This window comes from Nipponia nippon, unplaced genomic scaffold (assembly GCF_047370975.1).
Source record: "Nipponia nippon isolate SJK-2023a ecotype South Korea unplaced genomic scaffold, ASM4737097v1 scaffold_19, whole genome shotgun sequence".
In the NCBI taxonomy this organism is placed as follows: Eukaryota; Metazoa; Chordata; class Aves; order Pelecaniformes; family Threskiornithidae; genus Nipponia; species Nipponia nippon.
Genome location: NW_028262335.1, coordinates 1322614 through 1339029, shown reverse-complemented (window position 1 = coordinate 1339029; position 16416 = coordinate 1322614). Strand labels below are relative to the sequence as shown.

Below are 16416 nucleotides of genomic sequence, written 5' to 3'. Positions count from 1 at the left end.
TTACACGTGGACTTCTTAGGTGAAGCAGGACACAGAGGCTTAGAAGGGGTCAGAAACTCAAAGATGTGCGACAAGGATTTTTGAAGATATTTACGAGGTATGGAAAATGTCAGTTTGGGATATTTATGCTTTTTCCTACATCAGAAAAATGCATTTTTAAGGTTGAACACACAGAGACCAAATCTGGAAGCTCTGTGATAAAATTCCTGAGCTACAGTCATTCTGGTTACTCTAAAACAACACTACTAAAGCAGAAAGACATTAGCATGGACAGTGATGCAATTGAAGGTATATAATCAATCATGTGCACGATACGGACTTTCCTCAGGTGCACAAGACACTAATGGAAACATCACATTTCTCACAAATCTGTCAGCAACTCCTTTAACACTAGAAGTCTTTATCAGCTCTAAAAACAACCGCTGATGAAAAAACAGGGATGGGGAACCTGCAGCAGCGCTGCAGCTCCACATTTTACAAGCTACAGGCTGGTAAAAATGACCAAACTCGGAGAAAAAAAAAATAAAAAAAAATCCTCGAAGAACATGGACAATTTAGGACCATCCAGGTGTCTGAGGCAGTCGGTGGTGTGGATGGAAGATACAGGAATTGGCTCTAACAAACAGCAAAGCAAAGCAGACACCACTGGGAGAAGGCTACGCGGCCACTTTATTACCTGAGGTGGAGTAGGTGTGGAAGTGGGTCTCACGATGGGAGGCGTTGGGTTCCTGCTGCCCCCTCCAGACATTATTTCTTCTGTTATATCTTTGCCCCCCTGGTTTGGATCTCGGATTCGGATCTACGGTATTGAACAAAGAAATAATTCAAATAAGTCTTCCCGTTACACACTGTCCTTGGGGTTTACAGAGAGGAGACCATGGACAGGACATAATTCCATTACATTCGGTAGGAGATGCTCTGGGTTGAGCTGATGCTCTGCAGGAACGCTGGAATGCGGTTTGCTTCGATAACTTGAAATGCATGGTATGTCATCCTTAATCTCAAAACCTAATTTAATCAAAACACTCATCAACCACACCAGTTAGGTCTAAATATGTGCACTCCAGCGCACGACCCTGTAATTCAGAATATAGTCTCTCCTGGAAAATGAGTTTACTGCAACTTAGAAAATTTAGCAGGCAGTTTAGCTACAGAACTACGCTTGCCAGTCAGCGGAAAGTGCAAGAATAAAAAAAAAGGCCATGCTTTACTCTGCTATGACATCCAGTGACCTTGCCAACCCAGCTGCTGGTAAAGGGGGGAAAGCAAATCAGCTCTTTTTGTTTTTCCCTTCCACGTTGAGAAAAGCCATACCAACAAAACAGAAGGAATCGAGCAAAAAATACTGAGCGGAGGAAAGGGAAACCAGCAGAACAACTAAAGGCCTATGAAACTCAGCAGCATTTAGGAAACAAGGATGTTTTTTGAGTCTCTTCACAGCCCCAAAATGGGAAGAAAAAATGTTTTCCAAAATAAACCACTTGAGAACGCACTCATTTGAATCCTCAACTGACACTTGAGCCAATCTGTGTCACTGAATATGGGGAACAGCCAAGCTGTCTGGGTTAATTTGGAACAGAGTATTTAATCTTCAATATAAGAACTGAAGATTTCCATAAACCTGAAGACAGCGCTATCGTTTGTCTGTCCACCTTCCCAAAAACTCTTGGTTGAACTCGCTCCATAGACTGCACGCAGACGTCCCCGTTGCGCCGAGCACCACGCACAACCGCAAGCAAACCCAGAGACATAACCCTTCCGAGGGCAGGGGGGTCACTGGAAACCGCCACGCTCTTTTCAATCAGCAACGTATAAAGTCGTTAGCTGCAGAAGGGTTTTGTGATTTATCAATTTCAGCATCGTGTGATCTCTTCTTCACTCTTTGGGTTATGAAGACAAATGAATATACACACATGGTACTTAGGACGTTGACAAGATGTGGTCTTCTCTTGGTTTTGATGGAGTTTTTCTGCTAAAACATTTAATTAACCACAGCAACAAGGACTTAAGAGTTGGCATGAATCCCTGCCCTCTCCTCGTCCTGACAAGCAGTCAAGGGCATCAAAACACGCTTTCCCTGCCTGAAAGCTTGTAGTGCTCGAATACTCAGCTAATGGTGCATGCGGGTGTGTGTACATACATACATTTAATTTTTCTTTAATTTCTCTCATTTCTTCAGTTGCGACACAGATTAGCAAACTGAAATAGTACATCCAGAGAAAAGCATCTCAGGCATTCAAAAAACCTTTTGCTTTTCTGCTTCAAAGAACTTGGCTTCCTTGGCATGAAACTTTCTTAACCACAGTTGAGTGTTTCTGAACGTCTTTGCGTTTCAAATGGCATCAATGATCTGGCCATGTCATGTTTTGGATGCTGAAAAGAGACTCCTCAGGACTGCAGAGGACGGTGAAGAGGTGGCAAAAGAGTTGCATCACCCTTCGCTGACAGCAGCCACAAAAAGCCTTTCTTGCAAGCCCAGCTAACACACTGTTCAGCTCTTCCAGCTTCCCAAATCAAGTGCCATCTCACATCACCTTATAAAATCAAAAGATACAAATATTCTGCGTTTTGAGACGTGTAAAAGTCCCGTATTTTTTTCCCAGGAATCAGTTCTTGTAATGTTTTCAAACCACTCTCACACACAGAAGTGATGTAGATTAATTTCCTTTTCAATTGTTTAGAATCAGCTATTCATTCACAGGTTCAAGTCCGCCCCTAACTTTTTCTGTTTAAACGTTACATTCACCTGGTGTGTCTTTACTATTCCCTACCATCATCCACTGCAAACGGGTTTAAATTCCATTAATCTGTGTGTCTCAAATTCTGACCGGTCAATTCGGAAGAGAGGAAAATGTGGTCTCCAAACCCCTGCCCTACTTTGATAATGTTGTGTGCTCAGGTTCTTTCAAGCCTGCAAATATGTCCACAACTTACTGTTTTTCTACCTTTTCCGAAGCATAATATTGAACAATTGCTTTTTTGTCAATTTGAACCGATTCCCAACATTCTCCCAAACTGATCCGAGTTTGTTCATTCCCGCCTGGCTCTTCGGTAAAACTCTTAAGCAGCAGCGCAGGCAGCTGAGGATCCCAGGTCTGGGGAGATGATCCTGCTTTCATTTATGTTCGCTGCAAAACCAGCAAAAATATTTTCCTTTTTGACTGGCTGAGATCTCACGACTGCATTGCGCAATGTTTAATTACGCTTAGGCGTGAAAGGTAAGACTTAGCCTCTCTGTGAAGACAAAGCTCAGTTTTAAGCTTAAGAGCATTACTCGTCTCCTTCAACCTTAGAACCAGGACAGTTCTCAGAAGGGACGTACCAGTTAGCGACGATCGCTTACCGTTTTTTTCTCTCTTTTAGCTGGCGGAGGCTGCTGCTGCTGTGTAGGCACTATGATGGGTGCTGACTGATACACGGGCTGACTTGGGTAGAAAGGTGTTCCTGGGAAAGGACAAGAAGACAGAAACAAGAGTGAAAAATTCAGTTCGTTAATGAAACAAAACCAAGTGCAAGACGTAAAACTGGCCACCTACTCCTCCCTCCCTTCAAAACCCAGAACTTCTAACATCCAGCTGGTCACTGGTCTGTGTTTTGCTCTTCCCCGCTTCCACTAAAACAGAAGCCGCTACTCCATCAAGACATCCCCCCATGAACAGACAAAAACGATCGCGGGCATCCATTTCTGAGAGGCTGCTGAAATCCCCAAGGCATGAAAAGAAAGGTGGCCCATCCTTGGACACCTTTGACTGACAAACAGGCGGGTTTGTTGTTTGGGTTTTTTTTTTTTTTTGCCTTTGTAGAGAAATTCAGTCAAACCATTACAAAGAATTTGCAAGGTCAACTGCAACCTATTTTGAAGCATAGCCAGAAAATCTAATTACAAGCAATGTTCTTCTCATGCTGCAACACAAAAAAAGCATGGCCACGGTTATTATTGCAAAATTACACCGCATTGTTGATTACATTCATAATATCCAATATAGTTTCATTATGTTTTTCTTCATGGAATAAGACTGGCTCAAAATGACGGAGCGCTTCAAAGACGTGCCAGACATCGACGAAGGCGGCAGAGTAGAGCTGTCTTCTCTCAGTGGATCAGATACCAGGTGAACTTGTGAGATGGTGCTGCTTTTTTTTTCTTCTTCTAAGCATGGATGCTAGATGGACTGCCTGCTTGCACTTGCATCTGCAGCCATCTGATTTATTCTTCAACTCAACTAACCTTTAAATGGCAATGAAAATCTGTATTGTGTGTCCGTAACCAAAATGGGAGGTTATTACTACCTCAAGCAAACGGTGAAAAATCCAAGAAAGCAAACGAAGCCAGCCCAGCACAATCTGATTTGCAACTTCAAAGGACGCATTCCTCAAACCGAGAGCCAGAAAGCAAAAGCTCGGAGCAGGCTCCACGTCTGCAGGCTCAGAACAAGAACGTTGCTCTGCCGAAACAGCAGGCAGGCAGCTGAACGCAGGGAGCATTGCATGGCACCGCCACCAGGCTGCTAAAAGCTCAGCCGGCTATATTCACTCTTGGATGCTGCAATTAAGGTGGCCTAAATGACTCAATAAACTTTTCATTTTGAACTTCATGGTAGCCAGCGTGACTTCAGCTCCGGCCTCAGGGCACAAAAGTCTCTGTCAGCATTGTCGTGGTTTAACCCCGTGGCTCGGGAAGCGGGAACCCTCCTGCCTCTCACCTTAAAAACAGCGATGAAGCCTTAAACTCTTCCGACTAACGCTCTGGCCAGGTGTGCAACGTGAGTTTGGATAACACGAGAGGACAGGAGCAAGCCTGGGAGCCCTGCATTGTGTTTATTATCTTGATTTTTAGTTTCCTAGAAACCAGACCTAATCGGATGGCCTGTAACGCGATCCCTGCCAGAGCGCGAGCTACGGCCTAACTCAAGGAAGGACTCTTCCCTTATGAAAGAGAATTTAAGAAAAGCAAACCCCGAAAAGCAAGAGTAACTTCAGGGAAGAAATATAGCTTCTGTGGCAACAAGCCAAGTGCATTTTTCAGTGCTACGCTCTTTGCTCTGCACCCTGCCTTTTGATCCTTTCCAGTTCGGCGGCACCCAAGTTTTATCCTCCCTCCTTTCCATTCATCATTGCGAGGTCTTTCCCAATGCACGGAAATGCACTGATATAAAAGAGAACAATAAATTGCAAAACTGAGACAGTTTAAAAAAAAAAAAAAAATGCACTGTCCATCTTCACAAGTTTTGTCTCCTGCAGTATTTTCCCTTATCACCTTCTTTCCAGCCTGCCAAACTGCGATGATTTTGATGGCTAGCAGCCACGCTCGCTACGAAGTCCCAAGGTTTGTGGGAAAGGCCACTGCCAGCGGCACGATCCACGCCTGAACTGTAAATTTAGTTGTCTCCCAACGCCACGAGCAGCGCCTGCTGAGAGACTGAACGTTTCCAGTCCCTACCTAAATAGCAAGGAAGCACCAGGAGGGAGAGGCGGACAAGTACAGGCAAACCTGCAACCATCCTCTTCCTCGGCTAAACCTTCTCTGCCTGGAAAACGCTCCGTGTGACGGAGGGCTCCGGCTTCGCCCACTGATGCTCTGCAGATGCAGCAACCTAAATACAAGCTGGGACTGAAAGATTACAAGGCTCCCTGCAAGAAACCAGGCGCTTTCAGGAGTGGAGAGGAACGGGAAGGGAACCTTTTCCAAATTACAGAAGTGAAGACAGACAAACGGCACTAAGCGAGCAGAAAGCAGACCTGTAACGGCAGAAAAAAAATGAGCAATACTAGGTAATTTCCTCATTTAGCAGCTCAGATTTAAAGAGCCATTGCAATATTTCTTCTTTTTATTTTTTCGGGGACAAGCAAACAGGAACTAGCTGCCTTATAATTGCGCTCTCTCCTTTTATTCAGAAATTGCATAATCAGGTTTGAAGGCTTCATGGCAAGCTTTCAGAGTAGTCCCATTAGCTCTATATACACAAAATAAATTAAAAAAATTGAAAGAAAGGAAAAAAAAAAAAGAGTGCAGACCTTTTAAAGTGATAAGGAGGGAAGCAACTGGGGCTTTTCTCCCCTTTGAAAGGAATCTGTATTTGTGAAGAGCAAACATGCAATTCTGCCAACGGACAGGGTTGTCATTGTTCAGCCTGGAAAGTAATCATTCACTTCCAACGCTCTGAAATACCAACAGCTAAAGCCGCATGGAAAGCTGATAGTATCTCTGCCCCCAGCAGATTACAGAATGCGCGTGGGCAGGTAGCAATCAGACTGAACAAAATACCTCAAATTTGATATCGAGAGGTGAAAACCCTTTAAAAAAAAAAAATCCCCATACAAGAGGGTGATGACTAGAATCATCCTTGTGGGTTTTTCCAATGTTCCCATAAATGAGCAAGGGAAGGTAAAAGTGATACACATGAGTGCAAGATACCTAATTCTGCATCTCATTCAACTACAGCTTGCAGGAGCTGATCTATTTTAAATATCAAAATAAAGATCCCACAGAAAACCTTACAGGGGACTGCGATGTAAGTATGATATATATTGTACATGGCAACACGCCGGAAAATATTAAGAAAGGACTTAATTACTTTTACATAAAGATGATTGCCAAGAGGCGAGGTGTCATGGGACACTGATGGACACAGGGTCTGCAAACCGGGACCTGACTGAGGCAGTTGTGCGGTCCTGGGGAGCGAGGGCCCGGGCAGATGCAGACAGGAGGGATGCCCAGCACTGGGCACGCAGCCTCTGAATTTTTAGGTGCAGCTTTGAAGCTCGATACCTGGAGGAGTCCATCAAAATACACTGCATCTAGTGCGCCAAACAGCCACAGCACACACAGCGAGGCTGGGCCATCTCCCAACCCATTCCCTTCAGAAAAGGCAAGACCAGGAGTTGCCCATTAAAAGGGCAAATTTCAGCCTGTTCACAGGTTACAAACTCTTGGACTGGACTAACTTGATCTTTGCAGCCTAAAACCGGTGAATCAAACCAGGCTGCTGCTTCTTTTCCCTCACTAAATGCCGAACAAGGAATGCAGGGATAAGAAATGTTAACTGCTGTATTGCTGTGAACATATTCAGGGCATAGCTCAATGGAAACCAGGGCTGCCAGATGTATTCACAATACCTTAATAAATAATAATGATCGAGCAGGGAATAAGAAATAGTCACTATTCTTGCTCACATGTGATTATGGGTAGCACTGTGAGTTGCAGCCTTTCCTTAAGCACTCATACAAACAATACTCTGTTATTGTGAATTTTTCAGGAGTGAATAATAAGGGCTGTGACACAACCAAATTGAGCAGCTATTTGAAGTTCAAACAAATGCTAATCCATTTTGCTATTATAAATCTTCAGCCTGACAACAGAAAAACACACCCAGAAAATACTTCTGCAGAAGTCTCCAAGCAGAACTTACCGTAGGCATTGGGGAATTCTCCAGGACCTGGTCCTGGATAAAAGGGTCCTGGTCCTGGTGGCTGAACAGGATACTGCTGCGGGGGCCCGACGTACGGAGGGCCGCTGTGACGATACTAGGAGGGGAAAAATAACCATCAGTTTACAAGGAGTTGGGCAACTTTGTGCTGTTGCATACAGAACCTGTAATCGAGCCCCCTCAGATCAATAGGGATCTGATTATTGAACCGATTCATTACAGATTCGGAAATGTTACTGTCAAAAAAAATGAGAGGTAAGCTATGTCATCTAAAGACAAGACAGGGAGGGCATGAGAGCTGAAGCAGAAAACAGTCACCCCCCTGATTTCAGCACTATTGTGTTTTTATGAGGCCCAAGGTTTTAGGGTAATTGCAGAGCTATTAAGTCAATTTAGATACATTTATAGCACTAAACATTTTCCAAGAGCTTAGTCTCACACTGGTTTTGAGGGGGACCTCAAAAACTAGAAAGGCAATTTATTCTTACTGCCTCCGTGCACAGAAGAAGAACTACTTCGTACAGAAAAAGGACAGAGGCTAAATACGCAACTACCAGCTTAACGTCCCCTCCCTCCCCACTCTGCGGCAGGTCTTGAGAAAATCCAGCCGGAGCAAACGTTGCTTCGCAGTTCCTTAGGGGGCTGGACAACGTGGTTTTACCTGTGGTATACAGTACTGGGGGCCCTGAGGCATCGGGTAGGGCATGGGCAGATGATTAACCATCATGATGTGCTGGTTGGTTTGATACACCGCAGTCGGCGTTTGCGCACCAGGACGGATGGAAGGGCTGCTGTTCTGGATGGTAGCTCTTGGCGGCTGTATCTGAGGCCTCTGAAAAAACTAGGGCAGGGAAGGGAGAGAGGAGAGAAAACAAAGAACCGGTCAGACTGTCTGGGAAAGAATTTGAAATATCATTACAATATTATAATGATAATACTACTTCCAAAGGATTGCCACGCATTCAGAAAACTACAGGATAATTTCTGTTTATCTGTAAATAGCAAGATTGTGCTATAGCCTCCTGTTTTACAAGGTAGAAAAAGGTAAGGAACTTTAAACTCCAATAATTATTACTTTGTATCTACTGAATTATACAGCTCAATTTTCAGAGTGAACGTTAGAAAAATTATTTTTGTCAAATATATTTTTTAGAAGGTGGGCTGACTGCCAAAAAGCCACCTTTATAAATAGGCTAGGGAAAGAAAAGATGAAGGCAACTGTTCCGATATACCGCCAGAACAGCTAAAAAGCCAGATTTTTGCAAAGGCCAGAGGCGCCTCGTGCCTATCCTTTATACGGATTGAGCCAGGTGACTTGTCTTGCCCTCCGTTTTCAGAAAGGTGGCAACCTCTTCCAGGGTGGCACCATACTCTTCTACCACGTTTGCATGAAGTGATGCCCCACGCAGATGGACCAGGTCCGGGAAACCAAGCAACCCACTGGTACACGCTCCGTTCTCAACCCTTACGCGCTGGGAAAGGCATCAGCATCCGCGGTATGGAGCATTCATGGCACTGGAAGACCTTGCTCTGGAGTCTTTGCAATCTTGGAACTCAGTTGATAAGATATGCATCAGACATTAACGCATTCACTAACGGAGTAATGATACAAGTGAGAGAGACACTTATGCCATGCAGAACCAGGAGTTAAAATTACCTGTATAGGTCTGAATCCTCCCTTCAATAACGAAGCAAGAAAGCAGCAGGAAACAGAAAGAAAGCCAATGGAACAGCTTACAGATCAGTAGGAAGGAGTAGGATATAACATGCACCCTAATTGCACACAATTCCATTCATCTTTCTATCCTGCTTTGACTACTCTCGTACACAAATCGCAAGAAAAAGACACTGAACTGGTACCAAGGACTCTTCTACCAGAATCCCAAGGCAGGGGTCAGAAATTCATCTAGGAAAGTTTTATATGGAAGTATAAAAGTTTAAAAAAAAAAAAAAAAAAAGAAAAAGAAAGAACCCAAACCATGATTAACTGCAGGAAATACGAGACTACAGAAAGACTTTATGTTTACTCTGCTCCTAAAACATTAAACGTTTTTCCTTTCTGGTCTCTTTCAGCGATACAGAGATAGCAGATAAAGTAGAAACCCTTGCTCAAATCATGGATTTGATCTCCACTTCTGCACCAAGACCGGAAGGCTAAGAAATGCCGCGGATTTAATTCTTAAGTAAAAAAAAAAAAAAAAAAATTAGGTCATCATATATCACATCAAAGACTGCTGACTGATGAAGTGCATCGATGCAAATAGCCTGTGAGTAACTACATCCTAAGCGGTGAGAAGAAAAGAGAGCGGTAACCACTAAGGAATGAAAGACTGAGCTGGGCTTATCTGCCTCGGCACTGGGAGAACGGAGGAGGGCGGAAGGAAGCTGTGATGCCTCTACGCTTGACGTGATGATGAACTTCAAACGGTCATTCTGGTGAAGACTTCATGACACCTAAGCTGTTCCCATACCAAATGATTTCTCCAGGAAGGCCACGGATGACTCCCCATCTCAGAAATCCAGATACCGCTAAGATGAGCGCAACGCTTTTACATCCAACCTTGTGAATCTGGATGAAGAATTGTCACCGGCACACTGTACAGGGTGACCTGAATTAGGAGAAGGCGACTGCTTGGGGAGAGAAGTCTGGGAGCGAGGGTGCAGAAAGAAAACCAGCAGAGCAACACACTGCCATGCTTCTGCACTAATAAAAATTGTGGGGCTGGCCAGGTGCGGGGGAACTACACGAGTGTTGCATGAAACAAGGGCACACGCTGAATTTATGGTGAGAATGAAGTAAGAGTTTGCAATGTTTCAATATCGAAAGACACCAAAAAGTGAAAAAGTCCTTTCTTCTTTCACTGCGAATTGCTGAATAATGACTATTTCTAACCTGTTAGCGGGTTACAGCAGAAGTCTCCCCCGAGTTGGGGAGGGGGGGAAGTCAATAGCCACCACGATTCTGTATTTATGCAGAGTGAAAATGGGCTGGAGGTTGAAGCGAGACCTGCCTCTCTACTGATGGTAACCACGTCCGCAGGGCAGCACGGAAAAGCCTTCCTCGCGGAATACGGGAGTCCTCCACTGGCGCGAAGCCTGCTTCTCAAGCTTCTGCTGCACCCACATAACCTGCTAATAACATCACTGAAACCACTGAGGAAAAACTTACAGCGACGGAAACTCCCGGTTTATGGATAGCTTTTCATTTCCATCGCTGCCAACCGGTGCCTGAGAAACCCCATTTCACGAAACCCAAGCCGGCTCTCCTCCCCGCCGTAGCAGCAGGAAGGAAAGCACGCTCTGTGCACCAAAGCGGGTGGTGTGCCGCACAGCCTTGCTCTTCCATCAAGCGTTAAACACCGCCGAGGCAGTGCTAGCAGCAGCAGGAGGACCTCCGATGAGGAAACTCTAGGTTAAAAAACCCAGCCTCTCAAAAACACTCTCCGCTGCCCACACCATTGCAGAGGTAGCTCGAATCCGGAGAGGAAGAAAAAAGGAGGAGGATTTCATTACTAAAAGGAAGATGGACACAGCGAAAAGAAAAGCAGATCCATTATTCCAAGCAACAAGACCATCAGAAGCTTTTGGAAGTGCCAACCAGAGATCTCTCCGGCAAAGTCGGAATTACTTTTAGCTACTCCAGTTCCTGCAAGTAACACTAAAATTCTCTAGGAAATCAGGTATCATCAGAGCACCGTGCATCTGATTTTACTGTTCAAAACAAGTACCATCTGGCTGGCGAACTGTCTTATGCTCCATCCTCGTTCCGGTCCCTCCAAAGCTAAGCTAGCAATATTCAAAGTCATTCTTAGAAATGTTTCACGATTCTGACTTGATTTGCTAAAAAATTCACCTCGCAAGGCCAAACAGATGCCTGCACAGACAACGTATTCAAGTAACGCTAATGATGTCCCATGGGAGAACACCGGGAGATTAAAATCTGAGATATTTCGTCTCTATTTCTTCTAATAAGTGCAGGACTTGTGGAGAACATACAGTACCTGCTCGGGACCAGAAAAAAGGTACCCTGGGCCACAGCAAGACTTTTGATGGAAACCCTGCGTTACATCAACCCTTCCTTGACTACTTCCTTCAAAAATAAACAGTAAGTCCTGCTATGTCTAACGATGGTCAAACTAGTGTGAAACGTGCTACACAGTCGTTCAGCAACCGGTGAGGACCCGAGCCGTGGTCCCCAAGTCACGGTCCCATCCCCTATCTGTCCAACTCTGTTAGGGAGGGATTTCTTGGATCATCTTGGAGTCAGTGCTACTGGGCAACAGGGTCTTTAACGTCTTCCTTCCCAGGGTTGCTCCCCCGATACACTTACAGAAGAGCACAAGTAAACCCCTCTCGGACACTGCTTTGATCGGCTGCCTCAAGCTCAACTCTTTTAGCTCATTTAATAAGCTCTCATCCTCTCAGCAGCCCTTCATCTACCTGCTCAAGGAAGTCTTTCTGGAAAATAAAAAAGCAGAACTGCGCACACGCTCCAGACAGGGTGTCCCCAGTTCTTCCCAATACAGCAGTAATAATTCCCTATCTCAACTGGAGATAACTTTTGTGGTTTATCTAAAGATTGCGTTGCACAGGTGCTTTCAGCTGATGAGCTCCCACTTTACAGACTAAAAACTTCTCCTTGGCACCGAAGTACCAGGGCTTGCGCCGTGCGGTGCTGGATTACGCCTTGCTCCCATCACGCCAGCCCTCCTTGCACAGCATCCTTGGGCTAACCACGTTTTCTGGCTTTGTCCTCACGACGTTTGCTGCCGACACATACCTGCTATTTGTGCCAGAGTAATTGATACTAATAGTAAGGAAATCCGCTGCTACCCTCCCGCCTGCCCCTCTCAGCACTACCCTGCCGTTTACCTCTTAGTCACTCCTTCTATATACATGCCCCGATAGCCATTTATTAACCATCATCATCTCCTCCTTAATTTTCTTCCCACATGACCCTGTGTCAAAAGTCTGTTGAAGGCCAGCCAGATAAGAGGCTGTCATCTAGAAAAATCAATGACCAAAGACAGCACCAACCTCCTCCTGATAAACCACCACTGCGTTTTAATTGATTTTCTATTTACTCTGTATTTCTAAGCCATCGCTTCCAGTGAAAGGTCTGCGGAGCACTCCCTCCGTACTCTAAAAGCTTCACTGAAAAATAAACTTGTGGTAAGAGCACTGAAAACAGATCTATGCTAAGCTTTGCCCATCGAACACAACGTGCATAGGCACCTGTCTATTTTTATCTAGATGGGACCAAGGCTGGCGGTTGCGATGGGTCCACAAAGCCCTGCAGAAGGCTGTAGAGAAAGGAAGCAAAAGGCAAGTTCAACAAGTTGTCATCAACGCTATCAAATCAAATCGCCTCAGTTAACCTTCTCATACCCCGAGCCAGCCCTGTTATTAGTTTTTAGTCTTTTTGGTCCCACCAAGAGGGATAACCTGACCCTGACCTGGAAGAGGGAGGAGAGGTGTCTGCACAGGCAATACAGCAGGAACCGCGGCTATTTGTGGATGAAAGTTGGCCCGTTCGATCTTTCAAACTTCACCACAGGCGCCGGGGCTCAGCTGAGGAGCTGCAGCCTTGAGACGTGAAGATCTGGTGCCAGAAGTAGGAGCCACAGCAGAAAGCCCACGGGTCCGCATCTTGCTTCCCCAGCGGCCACCAGCAACCTAGTGCAGCCCTCTGGGCACAACGCGAGACTTGTTCCTCCCCCCTGCCTCAGACTTTCCCAGTTTTATTATTTACCAAATGATAAAATGGGGGGGGGGGGGGGGAACCCCTTTTTGTGTCAACTATGAAAAATTTAAAGCCGGTAGCTCCTTCACATGGTCGTGTGAAGAGAGAAGCAGCTACGGCAGCCGTTTCCCATTGCTTTCTAACTCGAGATACTCCAAAAAGCTACAAAAGAGTTAGCCTTGAGTCAGCTGAGGGAGTAAATTCCCGACCTCTCCAAATCACAAGGCTTTTTAACAACAGTACACGGCCAAACGGCTTTCTGTTGTATAAGCTATACCCAAAAGAACTCGAGTAACCCCAAGCTAAAACTGGAACAAACTACACCAGCAACCTCAAACTAAATTAGTCTGCCATAACCAGTAAACTAATCTCAAATACAATTATAAGTCAGAAAGGGAACTATGACATTTCAGTTTATACTTGTTCTTATTTCTGTTTTTAATTACACTGGCCTCTTCTGAGCATCCATTTTAAAATAACCCATATGCTTCTGAAGTCACTTCTTAAATGCAGGGTTATTCTACATTTCGGACTTCAGATTAGAAGAAAACTACTATTTTCAATTGTGCTTCATGAGGTTCAGAAGCAACAAAGCGACTTAAAAGCCTCACTTAGAAAGGGAAAAAAACCCAGGGATGCTCCATGCACGAAGTGGGAAACCGAGCAGCAAGCCCAGGCAGGGCAGGAGCCAAGTCCGCTACAGCATTTCAAGGAAAACACAAGTTGAGAGTGTATTTAAAAATACTGCCACAAAACACTTTGTAGGGCCCATTTCCCTTCTCCTATAAAACGAGACTTTTCAGTGGTTTCTCAGGTAGCCGTGTTACTGGCATCAAGGATTACTGATACAGATTTAACTTTTAATCAGAACCACTGCAGCTATTTTCATTTGACTTCAGCCGCTATGAGCATAACATCCTAAATCTCTGCCTAATTTTTCTCTTGCACGGAGAGTTGGATTACACCTTCCATAGCATCAACTGACTATCAACCACCAGCGCAGGCATTCCCATGTGAAAAAAAAGGGCTTATAAAGTTGCCAAGTCAACTTCAGGTGCCTAAATCATGCTAATTTGAGTACTTTAAAGATCTAATAATTGCAGGAAATAACATTAAAGAACAATCCATTATTTGACTGGAAAAGACACAGAATCAATACGAGGCATACGTTAATAAAATCACACCAGGACTGACACAGGAATCGCTGCAAACCTCATCTTGCTGCTGCTTTCTCCGAAGAGCACGCTATGCTGTTGCAAATAATATTAACGCCGCTACCGGCCATTTACTTATTTAGAACTTTTCAGGTTATAAGATCTCGAAGCTTGTGGCTTACGTTACACAATTTAACTATTCCAGCACGTTAAAGGTTTCTCCCATGAGAATAATAATTTAGGTCGGGTCTCAAGGATCCTCTAAGTCTGGGGTTCGGGATGAACTCGCTTCAACAGCCGTGACCCTCCTGCACGGCTCGGGGGCAAAAATCCCGCTCTCCATCCCCAATCGGCACCACGGGCAGGGACCGAGTTTTGGATTAAAAGAAATAAACAGCTCATCTAGAGCCCAGGTTTCTCCATGCACGCCCCGATCCAGCGTGTGACAGATAACTGGGAATAGAGCCTGAAATGTTTCTCTAGCAGTGACAGCTCCTCTCAGATAATTATAAGCAGACTTCAAATCTAACAGCGTCAAAAATCTAACTGCAACACAGTTAAATATGTAGTGATAAAAATCGGGAAAACACTTGGGAATTACAAGTTTTAACTTGCAGGCGGGGTCATAACTGGGTCCCAAAGAAAGTTTTACATCAAGTTATGACAGATTGGTGGTAGAGTCACACCAGTACAGCCACCGAGCCCTGGAATCGCTTCCTCCGAGGCCGCGCTGCCTCGAGACTCGTGGTCCAAAATCCGCTCGCAGCGAGTTCAGAAATTTTTATGAGCATATTAAATGGCTCACACCGAATACATAATTTGCCTTAGTAACGACCTAGGAAAGAACTAACGAGCTTCTGAACAGCGATGCATTTTCGGTATTGCGTAATATAAACACAGACCTGAAGTTAAGGTCAAGAACAAAAGTACCTAAACAAGACACCAATTCCGGCGGTCCCCACGTTGCCCAATCACCCTGCCAACATTCCTCCACCGCCGCCGGTCAGTGCAATCCCTGGCCACGCACAAAAATCATTTCTCCCTCTCTCACACGACATTTGCTTGCGAGCAAACAAGTGCAAATGCCTCATTCTACTTCTTAAGCCTTTTTTTTTGTTCCGCTCTGGAAGGATGCCTGCCTCCACGCTGCTCTCTGAGGTGGAAGGAACAAAGATTATTGGCTTTTTTGGGTGTCTGTGCCCACTTACCTGCTCTCCTGAGACAGTACGTTCCCAAAGGTGCTCATCTCTACAGTATTAAACTGCTCAGGCTAACAGGAGCGAAGCGAGAACCAAATAATTCTCCTGGAACAAACCTTCCGTGACTTAAGCCCCTGTCCCAACATCACTGCAGTTAATGGGATTTTTTTTTCCCCCCCATTAACGTGGTGGAAACAACCTGTTCCTTCCAAACCAAGAGAAGGAAGAGCGACACGGGAAGAGCCGCATCTGGGAGAGCTTTCCTGCACTTGTCATGCCTCTCCTCCTCTTTGCCACCCATCAGCGCCACTTCTGTCCCCTCAAAAGCCACAAGAAGAAGCAAAATCAGTCCCCGGGGGAAAAGGGTTTCGGCAAAGATGAATGTAGGAGTTGACAGAAAAGACAGCTTCGGACACCTTGAGTAGGACAAGAAGGGACCTGTGCATCTGTCCTGACGCTGACGAGGTCCTTCTGGTATCTCTGCCACCCTAATAAGCGTTGCCCATGAGTTTCATGAGCCAGAGCTATTCCTAATTTTCATTCTTCTTAATTAAGTGGTTCCTTACAAAGTCCAGGTCATGCAGCAGCAATACTACAAAGATTCCTGAATGTTTGGCTTTCAAAGGGTGAGTAAAAACAACGTTAAGCAACGTAACGATGACAGATAACCAGGCATATCACACAAGAAATGTATGAATTGGGAAGTCATTTGCCTTGCTCTGAGTTTGAAAAGTTGGATTTTTCTCAGGGAGGCGAATGCCTGGTTCTGTTTGACTTCTTCAGCTCAGGCAACTTAATCCACCAACTAGCTTGGGAAATACTTGACTAGTTTGGGAAATACTCGGCAAAGTTTCGAGCGACTCGAAAAGGCAAGCAAATCTCACGAATACCTGGCA

General features: G+C 45.0%; 1 protein-coding gene across 17 annotated transcripts in view; it reads right to left on the bottom strand.

Moving 5' to 3' along the window:
* Positions 1–16416, bottom strand: part of EIF4G3 (eukaryotic translation initiation factor 4 gamma 3) — a 149787-nt gene that overhangs the window by 58404 nt on the left and 74967 nt on the right. For 9 of the 17 annotated variants that reach the window (XM_087755685.1, XM_087755689.1, XM_087755678.1 and 6 more), the window contains 5 exons: positions 9082–9102; positions 8086–8265; positions 7407–7521; positions 3344–3444; positions 677–799 (listed from right to left, as the gene is read on the bottom strand). In XM_087755685.1, coding sequence (XP_087611811.1) covers positions 677–799; positions 3344–3444; positions 7407–7521; positions 8086–8265; positions 9082–9102 — 540 coding nt within the window. The remainder of the gene's footprint in view (positions 1–676; positions 800–3343; positions 3445–7406; positions 7522–8085; positions 8266–9081; positions 9103–16416) is intronic. The other 8 variants (XM_087755676.1, XM_087755690.1, XM_087755677.1 and 5 more) reach the window with 1 other exon arrangement.